Source organism: Symphalangus syndactylus, chromosome 1 (genome assembly GCF_028878055.3).
Source record: "Symphalangus syndactylus isolate Jambi chromosome 1, NHGRI_mSymSyn1-v2.1_pri, whole genome shotgun sequence".
In the NCBI taxonomy this organism is placed as follows: domain Eukaryota; kingdom Metazoa; phylum Chordata; class Mammalia; order Primates; family Hylobatidae; genus Symphalangus; species Symphalangus syndactylus.
The window spans coordinates 53,704,767-53,723,071 of record NC_072423.2 but is presented as its reverse complement, the minus strand read 5'-3'; the positions used below and the strand labels follow the sequence as shown (position 1 = coordinate 53,723,071).

At 34.0% G+C, this 18,305-nt stretch overlaps 1 protein-coding gene across 3 annotated transcripts in view; it reads right to left on the bottom strand.

The window, feature by feature from the left end:
* Positions 1-18,305, bottom strand: part of CCDC178 (coiled-coil domain containing 178) — a 515,586-nt gene that overhangs the window by 19,657 nt on the left and 477,624 nt on the right. For 2 of the 3 annotated variants that reach the window (XM_063610669.1, XM_063610703.1), the window contains one exon: positions 17,850-17,984. In XM_063610669.1, coding sequence (XP_063466739.1) covers positions 17,850-17,984 — 135 coding nt within the window. Of the gene's footprint in view, positions 1-8,193; positions 8,269-13,059; positions 13,161-17,849; positions 17,985-18,305 lie in introns of those variants that run through there. The other variant, XR_010113908.1, reaches the window with a different exon arrangement.

The following is an 18,305-nucleotide window of genomic DNA, read 5'->3' as shown; positions in this document are numbered from 1 at the left end:
ATTCTTATTTAGAATCTTCCAGGATAAATATTTCTAAAGGAAGGAAGGAAAGCTAAAGAGAAAGAGAAGAGATGAAATAAGAGAAAAAGAAGCCATTTTGATACAGTAAAGATAACATTTCATAATCCAACCTCGGCCCTGGATTTTGACTTTTGAATGAATCAGCTGGCTGAGAACTTTTTGATCCAAGACAGGGAAAGATGCCAGCTGGCAACTCTAGAGGCTGAATGCTGAGATCCTCCTTGTTGTACAAAAAGGTTTTAATAAGAACATGCATTTAATTTATTACAGAAGAATCAAGGAAGGATCTGATCATGCAGTCTTGTGGTATTTGCTATAAATCATATGTTTAAAAGCCTAGGAGATAAAAATTTTGACATATATGAGGAATTTTGATTTCATGTTTTGCTCACTGCATTGCAGATATTTTTGTTTGTTTGTCTGCTTTTTGCATCCAAAATGGTGCGATGTTAACATAGCAGCAGAAGGTGGGGTCAGTTCTGGAAAATGAAACTATCTTGTTCGAAGCAGTGGGGGTAACATCCATAGGCATTTGTATCGGGGAAAGTATAGGTCGGGGCAAACGATGAGAAATTTGAACATACTAAAGTAACCTTGTTAATATTAGGGAGCCTTACCTTCATCATTAACTAATTTTAGCCTGTTTACTTAATGCTTCGAATCAATTTTTAACATTAGGATATTATAATATTAGATGTCAAATTGTAGATTTTGTAAGAAATATGCCCAACAGAGTAAATCAGGATAGAGAAGAATGCTGTACATTTTATAATTTTCTACTACACAGTCAAGTTTTCATCCTGATAGGTCATTTGATTCTCTGCAGGTGGCTATGCCTGCCGCCGAAGAAAGAACCCTGAGTCACAAGTACACAAATGAAATGCGATTGTCGTTGTGGGTTGCATCGTATGATTTGGAGCAAGTCTTCAGGTCTAATATAAAGATCCTTCAAATAAATCATCCAGCTAAGCTTCTGTGGCCCCAAACTCCTAATTTAAAAATGTTGATAAATGAAGTACCTCTTTAGTTAATAAATGAAGTATCTCTTTAGTTATCCTTTGTCAGCAACATTCATTTTAATGGAAAGTGAGTTTACAGGGTTACATGATTGAACTACTGAGCCAAGTCAGTGTTGGCAAATGATGGGCTAAATTATTGATGTTACACACTAATGAATTCTGATGAGAAATAAAACACAGACATTACGTTTGAAGTGGTTCATAATTATTTTTGTACTTTAAAAGCAATTTTATTCTTTTTCCAAATCATACTGGTTCTGTAAAGCAAAAACATAGTTAGTGATTGTACTAAAATTATTGAGTTTGTGGTAAAAAATGCTCTTGCAAGTTTTCATTTCTGTGAAGATAATGTTATTCACACTAGGTTTCTGATTTCCTTATATACTTCTGGGAAAAGATAATTAAATTAAATGTCTAAATTTTAAAACCAGTGTCTTTAAATAAGATAATCTGCTTTGTAACCATGGTTAGCATTCCAGTAGATGTGTTTATAAGCTGTGATATGTCTATCAACACATTTACTGGAGCTGTGTTGAAATACCATAATTAGTTCAAGTAATGCAAAGTACAGAGGGACTTCCAGCAGGTTTGTTTTGGTAAAGAGCTTATGTTTAAACGTGTAGCAGAGAATGCAATGTGTACTGTAAAGTGATAGATGTTTGACAAAGTCAGGGCCTGATGGCAATAACTGAAGCAGGTTCAAACCCTACTAAGGTACATAGAAGCCTATACATTCTGTAGTGTAATGACAATGTCCTTTGAGCTTTCCTGACTTAACTGTCCCAACCTGAGACTTTAATTCTGTGAACCCGCTGCCTTCCTTTTTGGTTAAGAGTTGATTTATAGTGGAGTCACTCAAACAAGGGCTCAAACTGAAGCGACCACAGGCTGATTTTTAACTAAGAGGGATTGTTCACTAAGAGGGATTAAGGGTGGAACTCACTGTTGTCAAGGTGTTAGTCCACAGATTCATCACTTTCTGGTTATGAGACTCTGGAGCCATAACTCAGCTCTCTACAGTTCAGTTACCAAATCCCCCAAATGTGGTAACAAGTTCTCCCATCCTATCTGAGAGGTTTGTTACAATTAGCAAGTCAGATATTGATGAAACTGAAACCTGTTAAGTGAATGTAAGGTAAATTTATGTCTTATATTTGACTGGATTCTAGTTGGTTTTTGTCAAGATCATAAGCACTTGTTTGGAAAATATTCCCTTTGCCAACTGCGGGATCTGCAGGGGAGAGGAATGAGAAGAGTTTTCAAGTCAAGGTTTGGTCGTGTTAGATGATTTTCTCCTATTGATAATAAGTGCAGTTTCTTACATGAATGAAAATCCAAAGGTTAAGCCTCCTAAGTTTAAGAACCTATGAGACTCTGTTGGATTGAGGTAGGATACATAGTGCATTGTACTTTAGTTCCCATTTGGTGTACACTTTCTATGAAACAAAAATAAAAACTGAGTCTGACTTATTTTAACTCTATAACATGCCATTCTCACATTGTTTTACTGAGTCCCTTTCTCCATTTTCATAATTTTCTCTTTGTCTATGGTTTATGATAGACTTGGCACCATTTATAAGAACAAGGCTGCTTCAAGTTTTCATCTTTTTTGAGTTTTCTTTTAAAAATGTATCCTAATTTTTTTCTCTTGTTATAACTGCACCGTTCATTGTTTCACGATCTTGATACTTTTGGATGAAAAATCATGCGTCTGAGTTAATCTCACATCAAAGCAGCATCATTATATAATGATGATGCTCAGTTGTATGAAAAATACCTACTGGATATGCTCCATTAGTCACTAATTTTCAAACGAAAAGTTCTGTCTTTGAAAAACTCCTCTCCCCCACACCACTGACATGGCTCTTCCACTTGAAAAATGTCTTGCTGGCATAAAGTGAATTAAAAAAAAATAAAAATGCTGGAGTCTTTTGTTGTTGTTGTTAAGTCTAAGAAAAAATCAGAATACATAAAATTTATGTCTTTCTAATAAAAGTAATCAGAAATAAGCTTATTTTATTTTAAAATCAAGGGAAGGAATACATTTTGGCTTAATATGTCATTTAACAGAATAAAAAGAGTAGATAATTTAATTCATGGAATTTAATACTGAAAAATGTTTTATTAATCTCCTAAAGCTTCATCATATTGACACATTGTGAAATAAATGCACTTTTATCTTAGATATCAATTATGAATTGTGTTTATCTTTTGTTTATCTTTAAAGGGAAGGAAAATAGGTGATCCAAGGCTACACTTGTTATCCACAGGCACTCATGGATGTTGTCAAAATCTTCCAGATATTTTGAGAGGTGAGAGAATTAGAAAACAGGTATCATAACCAATGAATAAAAAGCAAAGAATTAGAGAATAAATGGTTAGAAACAGAGTGAGTGGAAACAACTTTGAGGTGAAACAGGAAATTACAGACCAGATGGGGAGGAAGAAGGAGCTCTTAAACACACTCAAAGGGAGATTTTGACAACAGCCAATATTTGAAAAAAATAAAGTAGATTTGGTTACATCAACAGTCAAGAAAAACTTCATTTATTCAACTTTCTTGTCAGGATACCTCTAGGTGCTAGTCTAGGTTCTATATGCTAAATGTTAAATTAGGTGCTAATTAAGCAATAAAGATAATCCCTTAATTGGACCCGCAGAAATCTGGTCTTGATCACATCTCTGACCTCATTTTGTACTCCTCTCTACCACAGCACTATGCTTCACCCATACAGGCCTTCTAATTCTACCCCAAAAATCGATTCAGCCTGATGCCCCTTGGATTGTCAATTTCACCACTTGGGATTAATCCTGCACGAACTTTCTAATTATGTTCAAGATATTCCCTAATTTTCCTTATAATTAATTTTTTGACCCATAATATATTTACAAGTGTGGAATTTAATTTTCAAATATTTAAGGGATTTTTCAGATATCTTTTTATTATTCATTTATAATAATTCCATGTTGTCAGAAAACTTATTCTTTACTATTTCAATCATTTTACTTTTATTAATATTTGCTTCATGACCCAGGATATGGTCTATATTTGGAAATGCTTATATGTTATATATGCACTTTAAAATAATCATATGGAGCTATTTGGGACGGACTGTTTTTTAAATGTCAATTAGGTCAAGTTGGTTGATAGTGTTGTTCAACTCTTCCGTATTCTTACTGGTTTTCTGTCGTTACGTTCTATTAACTCCCGAGAGAGGAGTGTTGAAATCTCAAACTGTGATTATACATTATTTTATTTCTACTTCAAGTTTTCTCAATATTTGCTTTATATATTTTCAACTTTTATTAGATACATACATATTTAGGGTTGTTTATATGTGCTTGATGAATTCATTAATTCTTTTTATGAAATGTCTCTCTCTATTCCTGATAATATTTCTAGTTGAGAAATTTATCTGATATTAATATAGTCTCACCAACCATATTGAGCTTGGTGTTGCATGGTATACTCTTCCATCTTTAAAACTTTCAAGTTACCAGTCTTTTCTTTTGTAAAGTGTGTCACTTACAGACAATTTAAATTGAGTCTTGTATGTTATCTAATGCAGTAGTTCCTAACCTTTTTGACACAAGGGGCCAGTTTCGTGGAAGACAATTTTTCCACAGACAGAGCAGGGAGCAGGCAGCCTAGATCCCTTGCATGTGTAATAGGGTTCGTGCTCCTATGATAATCTAATGCTGCCATTGATCTGACAGGAGGCGGAGCTGTGTGTAATGCTTGCTCCTGGCCGCTCACTTTCTACTGTGCAGCCTGGTTCCTAATAGGCCATGAACTGGTACCTGTCTGCAGCCTGGGGGTTGAGGACCCTTGGTCTAATGTAATATATGCTTTTTAGTGGGAGATTTTAATCACTTTGATATAATTTTTGATGTGCTTGGATTTAGATCTATTCTTATTTTTTCTCATTGTTTTCTATTTATTTTTTATTTCTGCTTTTCCTTTACTGTCTTTTTTAGGGTTAATCAAATACTTTTTAGAATTCCATGTTAATCTGATCATTGGCTTTTTTGTGATATCACTTTTCATTTTTAAAAGAGACTTAAATATACATCTTTCACTTAGTCTCCATGAGTCAATATCATAATCATTTTATATTTAAGACTTGCACCACAAAATTCTATTTATTCTCCCATCTTTTATGCTATTACTCGAATTTATTTTGCATTTATATATGCTGTAAATCTTATACTACAATGTTGTAATTTTTGTATCTAAATTCAATTGTCTTTTTAATAAACAAAGACAATAAAAAGAGAGTCTTTTACATTTGCCAGTATATTTCTCATAGCTATTCTTCTTCCTTCCTTTCTGTAGATACAGGTTTTCTTCTGGTCATTTCCTTCAAGCTGAAATACTTCTTTTAGCATTTACTGTAATTCAGATCTATTGGTGAACAATTCTCTCCACTTTCATGTATCTAAAATATCTTTGTTTTGCCTTTAATTTTGAAAGATATTTTTTCTGGGTAGAGAATTCTGGGCTGATTATTTTTGTATTTGTTTTATTCTTTCAGCAGTTTGAGATATTCTTTTATGTCTTCTATTCTCTATTGTTTCTGAAAAGATGTTAGAGGTGATTTTTTGTTTCTTTTCCTCTGGCTGTTTTTAAGATTACCTCTTTATTTTTGGTTTTCAGGAGTTTACTATGATTTACCTTGGTATTGTTTTATGTGTATCTCTTTTGAGGGATTCTTTGAATTAATTGGATCTATAATTTATGTTTTTCACCAAAATGGCCATATTATTTCTACACTTTTTATGGTTTCAGTGCACTCACCATCAGCAGATAATAAATCAAGTTACATTAATACTATACAAAACATACCTAAGAAGTGCATGCTGATGTTTTAGCACTTGGTTTGGTAACTGAGTGGTCAAGAATGATTTACTAAATATTTAGTACATTTCTGAAATATCAACCCTAAATTAGCCTGATATTTCTGGACTTGTTAAAGACCTTACTCTAACTCTTGCTTCACACTGTCTTCCTCCAACATAATCTAATCTCAGTAACAAACACACAGGGAATTGCCATGGTATAGTGGTTAAGAACAGGTACCTCACAGCCAAATTGCCTAGGTTTATATCCTGAGGACAAGCATCGAGGATGAGGTTTGACACATAGTAATGGCTAGATAAATGCTGCATTAGATAAAAAGAAACAAAACAAGAATGTCTATTCCATATCCCAGGAATCTGTTTCCTAAGTCCCTCATACTTCTCTGCTTTGACCTGCTTCCCTTTCCCCACCTCACAGTGTTTCCATTCTTCCCTTTATATTCAGTTGCTCATTCCTGTTTTAAGTCCCACTCTTACAAAGGCATTTCCCTGAATTCAGGCTGAAGTAATTCTTCCCATTTCCTGGCCAATTGTAAAGTTTACTGTCTGTACCTGGTAATATTTAATCATGTAATTATTATTTCTGAATATTTTTATATCTCCCTCTTCATTTCATCTCTGATGCTCCCCGTGTTGCATTTTTATGCTCTACTAATATAAAATTGTTAGTCATTTCCCCTGTACACAATACTGTTTTTGTTCTCATATATCTTTGCTCCCTCTTTATATAACCCCCTGACTACCTTTTGTTGATGTACCCTCACCTTGCAAGATGTAGTTTATGAGTTCTCGCCTTCAGAGAACTGGCCTTCCATTCTCAGGTTGAGCTAAGTGCTCTTCTTACTGCCCTCATTTGTATTTACACAATATATTGTGTCTACCTCCCCTATGAGATTCAAGCTCTTTAAAGACAGAGAGTATGTCTTCTACCTTTGGACCGCAAGTGTCTAGCAAAATGCCTTTCATATAGTGGGAATCCCTAAAATATGCCTTGAAATTAATTGATATTTTTCAACTTAGCAGCAAACTGCTTAAGGTTAAAGACATGATGTGTATTGTATACATTATATTGGTAATCAATAAGTACAGAATAAATTCAGTGTTTCAGAATGTTGTGGTAATTTACGTTTTACCCATATCAATCAAAATGGAATTGTAGAGGCATTTGACCATAGGAGAATAATAAGATAATCACTCCTAAAGGTAGGGGTGTAGAACAAATTAGCTTATAAACTCAGCTTAGAATTTTCTGACTCTAACTTTTGGCAAAAGGCACTTATTCATTAGCTATAGTCAGCTTTAGATGAGGGTGGAATGCTGATTTACATCTAAAGGAAGATATTTGGTTAAATGTGGCTCATTAATTTGGATGTTTTAACTAAGCATTTGTTTTCTTTTTTTGTTTATGTGTTTATGCATATGTTAAAGGCTGAGGCAGGAATCATTAAATTGAAGTTGTCAAAGCATTTATTTTATTACATTATATGACTAGAGGTGTTGTGTGCCTATAGGTAGTTTCTTGAATTCTCAAGTTTGAAATGACATCCATGGAGTCACCAGTTCCTGAAGGGAAAATGATTGGGACGTATGAATGTTTCCATGATTAATTAATTTTGGCAAAATGTTGATTTTTCAGAGTCGTCTTAACAAAGTACCAGGAGAAAAAAGAGAAGAAAGTGAGCTAAGGTAGTCAGGGCACATTACTGTGTACAGGGCACATTGTATATACATCATCTCATCTAATTCTCACAGTGACCCTTGGATAGGTGCTGTTTATACCTGCTTCACATCTCAGATGATACAAACCAAGTCAACAACCAACTTGTCAACCCATCTACTCCAAAACTCAGACTCTAGCATTCAGAGCGGTTAAGTGTATATGTTCAGTTCAGAAAATATCCCACAGAAAGAGAGATTTTTTTAAAAAGTTTACCCTTTGAACTGTTTATTTACACAAGCATTAATGCAAAAAAAATTTCTAGAATGTATTTCAGCATCTTTCCTATCCTTTCATATGCCCCCCTCTCTATTTTGTTTTTCTCATTAGAACAGAGAGGGACTGTATCTTTAACTGGTTTGTTTACTGTCTTTTTTTCACAGCTGGAAGGTAAGTTCCATGAAGTTAACAATTTTTGTCTGTTTTGCTTGCTACTGTATACCCAGCACCTCAAACAGTGACTGGCACATAGGCTTACAGTAATTATTTACCTAACAAATGAATTGTAAAACAAAATAAAAATATATCAATACATGAGCAAAAATGAGCAAAATTTCTTTCTCACCAATCCCTTCAGCCGCACAGATCACAAATCCTACTCCGTTTCCAAAAATTCTGTGTCAGTGAGTGTGCATCCCTCTAGACCTATTTCTGCAGATTTAAATATGGATAGTTATAGGTAAAATATAAAGACACACCTGAAATATAGACTACTGAAATAAAGAATGCTATGCATTTATTTTTACCTAATTAAGGTCATTTGCTTAAGATGTTATTCTGTATGTTTTTCTTCTTTTTACTATTTCTTTGACATAATTTCTTGGCTTCCCAAAGTTCCTCCTGATTCTTTTAAAGTCCTGTTTAGCCTGACATATTTTAGATATATGTGTGTTTATTTATGTCTTCTTATATTGATGGATATTTACATTGTCTTCAATGGGTATTTACATTGCCTTCGATTTTTCACTATCACTAGTGCTATATTATGAACAACCTTAGAATATGCTTCTTGGTACACAAGTGGGAATGTATCTTTAGTGTAAAATATGACATTGTTCTATTAAGGAATATAGGATTTTAAATTTTGAGGACAACATAGTCCTCAACAGAATATGAAAGTTTACTTTTCTTTACACTATAATCACCACTAATTAATATATTTAAAAAACATGCCAGCATGATGACTGAAAACAAATTATTTTATATTATTAATTTTTTTGTACTTCTGATATTTGGCATTTTTTCATATATTATTTAACAGTGCTGTCTGAAACTTGAAATATTTTCCTATTGGGTTATATTACTTCTTATTGATTTAAATAAATGCTTATTTTATATATAAAAATATATAAGATATATAATAGAATCGATTTTTAATTATATCTTTTTCCATGAAAATGTATTTATTTTTATGTAGTCAAGTTTATTCCCCTCAGTGTACCTTAACACTATACAACATTTTATATTTTAAAAAATAAATTTTTAAAATATTTACTCTACAATGTATATAAATATACAAAATAGATATACAAAATAATCTATTCTGTATATTTTGGATATTTACTTTTATCTCACATAGCTGGCAAGTGAATAGTGCACTCTCACCATATACAATTTGAAATCCTACTCTCACTATATTCTAAAGTCTAAGTATTTGTGGGGCTTTTCCTGGATTCTTTGTTCCAGTGAGCAGCCTCGTGCCTGCTGTCTGTTTTGTAAAAGAATTTTTACTGGAACACAGCTGCATCCATTTATATACTACTGTCTATGGCTGCTCTCCTGTTAAAAGGCAGAGTTGAGTGGTTGCAACAGAGACTGTATGGCCTGGAAAACTAAAAATATTTATTACATGACCCTTTAAAAAATGTTTATCAACTATTCTGTTTTACAGATCTTTCTATCCATTCTTGCGTTGTGCTGTGTTAATATAATTCATATAACTTTTTGATATATTTTGATACTCAGTGGCATAAGTTCCCTCACCCCAACCCACAACAATTTTTCCTTTTAAAAAGTGTTAGAGCTATCCTTGTGGATTTTAATTTTCCAAATACATTTAGAATCACCTTCTTGAGCTTCACACACAAATTTTGTTTGGATTTTGAGTATGATTGTATTGAATGGATTTTTATTTATAGATTTTTAAAAATTTTGGATTTAAAATTTGATGTCTAGGTATATATATGTAATCTTCTCATCCATGCAAATGATATATGTTTACTTTTATTTGGGTTATGTCTTTCTGGCATTGTTTAGTACCTTTCTCTAAAAAGATTGAGCTAAATTTTTGTTAATTATGTTTAGAAACTATACTTTAGATTGCCATTTTAAATAACTGTCTTATTAATTCTAAAGTTTCTTTTGTTGATTCTCAGTTTTGTCCATTTTCTGAGTGGTATCTCTACCTTCTTTATAAAATTATCAAGTACATTTGATGAAGTTAAATTTGTAAACTATTTTGTAACTTTTATTAGAATAAGTATATTTTTATTGTTAGCAAATGCTTCTCAGCATTGATTAAAACTATGCTGCCTTTCTCCCTTAATCTGTGTTTATATTAAATTACATTAACATATTTTCTAAAGTTGAATCTCTTTGCAATTGAATCACAACTCACAGGTTTTAATATGTGATGCTCTTTTTTTATTTCCAAAAAGTTCAAGATGTGCCAATATTTCCCATTGTGATTGTGGATTTGTCTAGTTTTCTTTGAATTTTAACCAGATCTTACTTTATATATTATAGAATTATGTTGTCATGTGCATTACGTTCAGGATTGATGTCTTAGACTATATCTTTTATTAACATAAAAGATCCAAATTTGAGTTTTCTAATTCTTTATTTCCTTGAATTTTCTCTCTCTCATTTTAAAATTGGAATTCTTTATTCTTTTTTTTTCCCAGGATCTTCATTCAGTTTCTATTTGCTTGAAGTGTATTTCTTCTAAATAACATGAATTTTGCTTTTACGACCAATTTACAAATCTATAACTTTAAACTGTGCAATAAAACCATTTACAGTTATTAGTATCATTAATGCATTTGGCCTTACTTTATACATTTTTTTGCTCTTCCTGTACTCCTTGCATTTTGAATTATCTAATTTTTTATGGTACTTTTTTTTTCTCTAGTATTTTCAAAGTGACAAATTTTTTGTTTTGTTTTTAAATTTTATTTGAAAAGAATCATATAGAATGTTCTTTTTATATTGGTCTAATTTAATTGTGTTTGTAATTTTCATATATACCTTTGTTTTTCTTAAATTTTTTGATTGATCCATTACAATGGTACCTATTTATGGGGTACAATTTGACATTTCAATACCTGCATACACTATATAATCAGGATAGATAGCATATTCATCTCCTCATGCATTTGTCATTGCTTTGTGACAACACTCAAAAACCCCTCTTTTAGCTATTTTGAAATGTACATTATTGTTAACTATAGTTACCCTATTGTGAAATAGATTAGAACTTATTTCTCCTAATTGTAACGTTGTACCTGTTGACCAATCTCTCCCCATCCTCCTCTTCTCTAGCCTCTCCCCATTCTCTGATAATCGCTGTTCTACTCTCTACTTCTATGAGACAAATATTTTAAGATTCCACATGTGAATGAGATTATGTGGTTATTTCACTTTGTGTGTCTGACTTATTTTACTTAACATGATATCCTTCAGGTTCACTTATGTTGTCTCAAATGACATGATTTCATTCCTTTTTTATGGCTGAATGGTATTCCACTGTGTAGATATACTACATTCTCTTTATTCATTCATTTGTTGACGGGCATTTGGGTTGATTGCAAGTGTTGGCTATTGTGAATAAAGCTGCAATGAACATGGGAATGGGAATGCAGATATCTCTTTGACATAATGGTTTCATTTCCTTTGGCTATATACCCAGTAGTGGGATTTCTAGATCATGTGGTAGTTATAGTTTTATTTTTTGAGGAATCTCCATACTGTTTGCCATAATGGCTGTACTAATTTACATTGGAAAAATCCAATTTTAGATTTATCGTATATATTCTTAAATTATTGGCAGCTATAATTAAATACTTTTTCTATTACCATATAGAGTGAACCAGTAATATTTAGGAGTTTAATGTTATTCCTTGAGCATAATATCTCTAAATGTATATATATTAAAAGTCCAAAATGCATGTTTTCTATAAATTCATTTGTGTTTCAAAAGCTCACACAGAGGCCGGGCGCGGTGGCTCACGCTTGTAATCCCAGCACTTTGGGAGGCTGAGGCGGGCGGATCACGAGGTCAGGAGATCGAGACCACAGTGAAACCCCGTCTCTACTAAAAATCCAAAAAAATTAGCCGGGCGTGGTGGTGGGCGCCTGTAGTCCCAGCTACTCGGGAGGCTGAGGCAGGAGAATGGCGTGAACCTGGGAGGCGGAGCTTGCAGTGAGCCGAGATTGCGCCACTGCACTCCAGCCTGGGCGACAGAGGGATACTCCGTCTCAGAAAAAAAAAAAAAAAGCTCACACAGAATCAGAGATTTCCTTTTACATCACACTGCTAAGTGATTTTAAATTTCTGTTGTGGTTTTTTTCCTGACTTTCTTTCATTTACACAATTCTTTTCCAGAAATAGGAAACTATCCCTATATCTAGTTGTTTGTGTATGTGTGTGTGTGTTAAATGATTAAACCTATGCTATCAGAATTCCTGGCAAAGCACCCAGTGAATGCTTTTATTTATTAACTAACAGAACTGTAGGCACCTAGAGGTAGAAAGAACTTTTGGAGTTATCACATTTAATCTTACTAAACCAGTTCACTAACTCAACAAAATTTTTATACTTATGTTCCAAGAACTGCAGTTGGTGCCAGGGAGATGAAGATGAAGAAAGAAGGCATGCTTTCTGAATTGAGAAGACTCACATACTAGTGGGTGAGAAGGCACAGACACACACACAGATATTTGCACAAAGAGGTCATGGGAACCTACTAGGGGGAGCACATCCCTGAGGAGGTGCCCTCTGGACTGACCCCCAGTCCATTTGCTTCCCCTAAATCACCACAGTAACATCTTCCCTAATGCACCTGGCCTGTTTATCTAACCTCTGAACACCAGAAGTGCACGCTTGGACAGAAATACTTGTTATAAAATTTTTTCCTATTGACCCTAAACACACTTTCCAACCTCTCCCATGATTTGTTCCCAGTGTTGGCTTCTAGAGCTCAACAAACTATATATACCAACCCCTTGCTTGCAGTCCTTCAGATGTTTGTCCTTCCAAAGCCTTTGTCTTTCATGTTTAAACATTCCAACTTTTTTTTATATTTCTCCCACTCTTTAATCTTTCTTATATTGCTGCTCTCTGGTGTGTCAATATGACCCTTAAATTATGCTTCCGAAACTTGTATAAAATACTGCAGATATATTCAATGTAAGAAAAAGTGCAATTTATCTTATGGGACTTACCTCCTTCCAGACAAAAATGCCTCTGCTTACTCAGTCTAAGACCACATTCATATGCTGTAGCTTCTTCACTCTCTCATTTAAATGATTTGTTAATGCTCAGTCTTTTTTCCAAATAACATGCCAAAAAGGTAATAAATATCACACGATTAAGTAAAAATAAAAAATAATGGGAGGAGAACAGAAATGATAATAGTACTTTGTAAGAGCTCTGACATGAAGTTAGGACCTCATATACAATATGCCATACACTGTCAGAGTCAAGAAGTTGTTTGTGATTACTAGGGCTGGGACAGGCCTTTGGTTCCAAGTTTATAGTGGCTCACTTTGGCTCATATTAAAATTGTGGTGAACTGAAATCCCTAAATCTTTTTCATATAAAGAGCTTCAAAGTCAAATACACCAATTCTTTGTTCCAGTTATAACTCATCTTATTGGTTTCTGCTTGATCATATAATTCAAAAGCTTATCTGGCCCACCTGGTTTTCTGCCAACTGTAGATCTGCCAGTCACGCCTTTGTGTGGCCCTGTAAGGAATTGTTCCAAGGCCAAGGATAAAACAAAATTTCTTTTTTTTCTGTTTAACTGATTTTTGAATTGCTTTTCCTCAATATTGGTTATATACAATTTACTTTTCAAAACCTTCATCAAATGATTTTCACATTGAATAGTTCACTAAAATCTTATGGCATCATTTTAATACTACCTTCAGAATATGAAACATTATTTAGACCCCCCTGACATTGGCACTTAAAGGAATCAAGATACTAAGCCACAGGAAAATGAAAACCAATAGCATCTGGTCTGTTATGCAATTTTTAGTCCTGTTGGATCACGTTGTATACATTGATACCTGCAGATTCAGTCCACAAATATATTGTCACTCTAGCATGTTTTCCTTTAAAACAATTGGATATAAGTGAAAACAAGACAGACATAGGGTATTATCAAGCCCCCTAGTGGCCTTGCTACAATACACCTTAAAATACAACCCAGGGAGAATTGAAAGGATTTCACTGATGGTATAAAGGCCTGAAGGAACTTAGAATCCTCCAGGAAGGAGGACAAGCAACATGTAGGAGTGGTTAGCTGCTGAAAATACAGTTGTGGTTTGTGGGTATGTACAGGGTACAAGTAACGTAGAATTTAATTAATCTTGCACAGAAAGGTTGGGGAAGGACTCAGAATCATTTTGTAGAGGAAGTGATTGAATCGGGTCAGGTGGTTTTATTTATTTATATTTTATTATTTATGTATTTATTTTTATTTTACTTTAAGGTCTGGGATACATGTGCAAAATGTTCAGGTTTGTTACATAGGTATACATGTGCCATGGTGCTTTGCTGCACCTGTCAACCCATCATCTAGGTTTTAAGCCCTGCGTGCATTAGGTATTTGTCCTAATGCTCTCCCTCCCCTTCCCCCCCACCCCACCACAGGCCCTGGTTTGTGTTGTCCCCCTCCCTGTGTCCATGAGTTCTCATTGTTCAGCTCCCACTTATGAGTGATAACACGCGGTGTTTGGTTTTCTGTTCCTGTGTTAGTTTGCTGAGAATGATGGCTTCCAGCTTCATCCATGTCCTTGCAAAGGACATGATCTCATTCTTTTTTATGGCTGCATAGTATTCCATGGTATATATGTGCCACATTTTCTTTATCCAGTCTGTCACTGATGGCCATTTGGGCTGGTTCCAAGTCTTTGCTATTGTAAATAGTGCTGCAAGAAACATACGTGTGCATATGTCTTTATAGTAGAATGATTTATAATCCTTTGAGTATATACCCAGTAATGGGATTGCTGGGTCAAATGGTATTTCCAGTTCTAGATCCTTGAGGAATTGCCACAATGTCATCCACAATGGCTGAGCTAATTTACACTCCCATCAAAAATGTAAAAGCATTCCTATTTCTCCACAGCCTCGCCAGTATCTATTGTTTCCTGACTTTTTAATAATCGTCATTCTGACTGACTTGAGATGGTATCTCATTGTGGTTTGGATTTGCATTTCTCTAATGATCAGTGATGATGAGCTTTTTAAATATGTTTGTTGGCCACATAAATGTCATCTTTTGAGAAGTGTCTGTTCATATCCTTTGCCCACATTTTCATCAGGTTGTTTTTTCTTGTTAATTTGTTTCAGTTCCTTGTGGATTCTGGATATTAGACCTTTGTCTGATGGGTAGATCACAAACTTTTTTTCCCATTTTATAGGTTGCCTCTTCACTCTGATGCTAGTTTCTTTTGCTGTGCAGAAGCTCTTTAGTTTAATTAGATCCCATTTGCCAATTTTGGCTTTTTTTGAAATTGGTTTTGGTGTTTTAGTAATGAAGTATTTGCCCATGCCTATGCCATGGATGGTATTACCTAGGTTTTCTCTAAGGGGTTTTACGGCTTTGGCTTTTACATTTAAATCTTCAATCCATCTTGAGCTAATTTTTGTATAAGGTGTAAGGAAGGGGTCCAGTTTCAGTTTTCTGCATATGACTAGCCAGTTTTCCCAGCACCATTTATTAAATAGAGAATCCTTTCCCCATTGCTTGTTTTTCTGAGGTTTGTCAAAGATCAGATGGTTGTAGATGTGTGGTGTTATTTCTGAGGTCTCTGTTCTGTTCCACTGGTCTATTTATCTGTTTTGGTACCAGTACCATGCTGCTTTGGTTATTGTAGCCTTGCAGTATAGTTTGAAGTCAAGTAGCACGATGCCTCCAGTTTTGTTCTTTTTGCTTAGGATTGTCTTGGCTCTACAGGCTATTTTTTGGTGCCATATGAAATTTAAAGTATTTTTTTTCTAATTCTGTGAAGAAAGTCAATGGTAGCTTGATCAGGTGTTTTTAAACAGGCAAGATAAAAATGAGTATTGCAGAAACAGGGAAGAGTATAAGCACAAAAGAAGAAGAATGAGTTTCACGGCAAGTTTCTTAATTAGTAAGAATTTTGGAGTGGCTGAAACATATTAAAGAACTGAAGCAGAGAGAAGATGAAGCTGGGAATATTAGCATGAGCTGGATCATGAAGATTGTTGTGTACCATGCTGAAGGTTGTAGACTTGATTTTTTTTCCCCAGAGGTTTGCATATTTCCACTGTTTTGTGGCAAGATTTTGAAAATTGTATTTTCACATTTTTATTAAAAGCCAAAATTGAAATATTCTAAATGGAAGCCATCTCCAATAGACAAGAAAATAAGGCACTAATTTATGCTGCTCACGTTCCCCAAATACAATCCAACCTTGCTGCTGTGTCTCTAGATGCTGAGTAGTTGAGTTTCCCTACTTATCCTATCCTATCCCTTCATTTCCACTGTTATGTAATAGCCATACAAATAAGTAATTTAAAATCAAGTTTGGTAAACAATATGTTGGTGAAATTCTCATAAAAATTAAAACAAGGATTATTGAAAGGTATGAATTAGAGAATCACTTTACTGATATTCAAATAATTTCTAATGACATTTTTAATATTTGAAAAGACATAATAATTCACAGTGAGAATTTATCATTTGTAGATTTTTAAGTACATTTGGACAAAAATATAGATTTTTCTAAGATACTAATTAGAACATGCAGATTACCTTTAAATATTTAAAAGAGATTCACAGGTTCCAGCCACCATATAATGTGTTACATTTTAACAGACTTAAGGAAAACAAGATGCTCCTGACTTCTAAAATAATGCAATTGTAGTTTGTACTCAAGTTTGTACATAAATTTCTATTAAATCTACATGTGTTAAGCGCTGCCTTTCAAAATCTTCCTTTTTCTTCTGTTATTTTAATTTTTTTGTTATAACCCATTATCAATACAACCCATATATAAAGCGCACGCACACACAGTCCTCAGAAGAAAATACCAAAAACTAGACAGCAGCAAAAATGAAATTTGAAATCGCTTCATAGCTTTTCAAGTGCTTTGCAAAATCTTCTTTACTTGAGTTAAAAGCAATATGAAGTGCATATATAATAAAATGTTTAGAAAAAGATTTGGTTTAGGGTTCAGCATTCATTTCATATTATTGAAAAATGTGATTTTATGTTTTTGTTTTTCATAGAACAGGCATTCTAGTTTTTGTTACTTAATAGAACAAGGTAGTATGTGTTTTTCTTTGGGAGGTCATGTTTTATGCAGGTAGTAACATGTGATATGGTAAAACATTAATTTTTTAAAAGTCTAAGCAATATTTACAAATTATCTTCACATATTTAATGTGGGTTTCTAAAATATATCATTCTTAAAATGAAACAATGTATCTCCTAAATGTTTTTATTGAAACAAGGAATAAAATCTCACATGCATCTAGAACCACAGCTACTTTCTAGTCTCAAGCTGCTTATCTTTCAAATAAAGTCATTTCCAAATCTGCTTAGGATGAGCCTCTTGAAAAATAGAAAAGGAAAGACAACAATTAAACTAAGTAAACATAAGAGGGTTATTTTCACTGAAGTGGATTTTGCACAAAAGCAGCACAAGGTATCTTGTGTCAACATCTTTTAAACAGCTGGATGACATCTGCAAAGCCTGAAGATTTGAAAAAAAACATTATTTATACCAAATGTATTTATAAAAATCAGTTCTGAGGTTTGTGAGAAATAAGTCCAATCTCCCTTTTCTCCCAAAGTATGCATGGTATATGTGCTAACTTACTGAATTCATCCTTCATGCAATTCCAGTTTATTAAAGAGGTTAAAAATTTATAAAACTCTGATGGGATATGGTTTTAATGCTTCATCACACTACCCATCATTTGCTTTTCAATCTAGATCAGAATGATCTTTTCTACTTCCCTGCAGTCACCTACCTGCACAGCTAATATTTTCTGAATGCTCTCCTGAGAGTCTGTCTGGAAGTTGGCCAGCCTCATCTGGCTGAAGAGGACCACCAGTTTGAAGTGCTCCTGCCACAGCCTGTGCATCCTTCTCTGCAGCTGACAGAGCTAAAGGGAAGAGGGAGGGGAGAAAACACAAGTCAGAGGAGGAGAGGAAATTAATGGCAGTGTTCAAGAAGAATGATGGAGGGAAATATAGAAAGCAGTCAATAGCCCATTCTGCACTGCACGGACCTGACAGGAATTTCACAGTCTCTTGATTTTTCAGCCCACTCATGTGCATTCATCAGAAACCAGTCACATCTGGCCGCCAGGATGGGGGGTTAATTTTCTCTAAATGCCTCAGCAGTTTTGTTCTAGCTGAGGCAAACTCTGTGACTGCAAAGCTGATGAGTAAAATATTTCTACTTCACCCAGTTTAACTCAAAA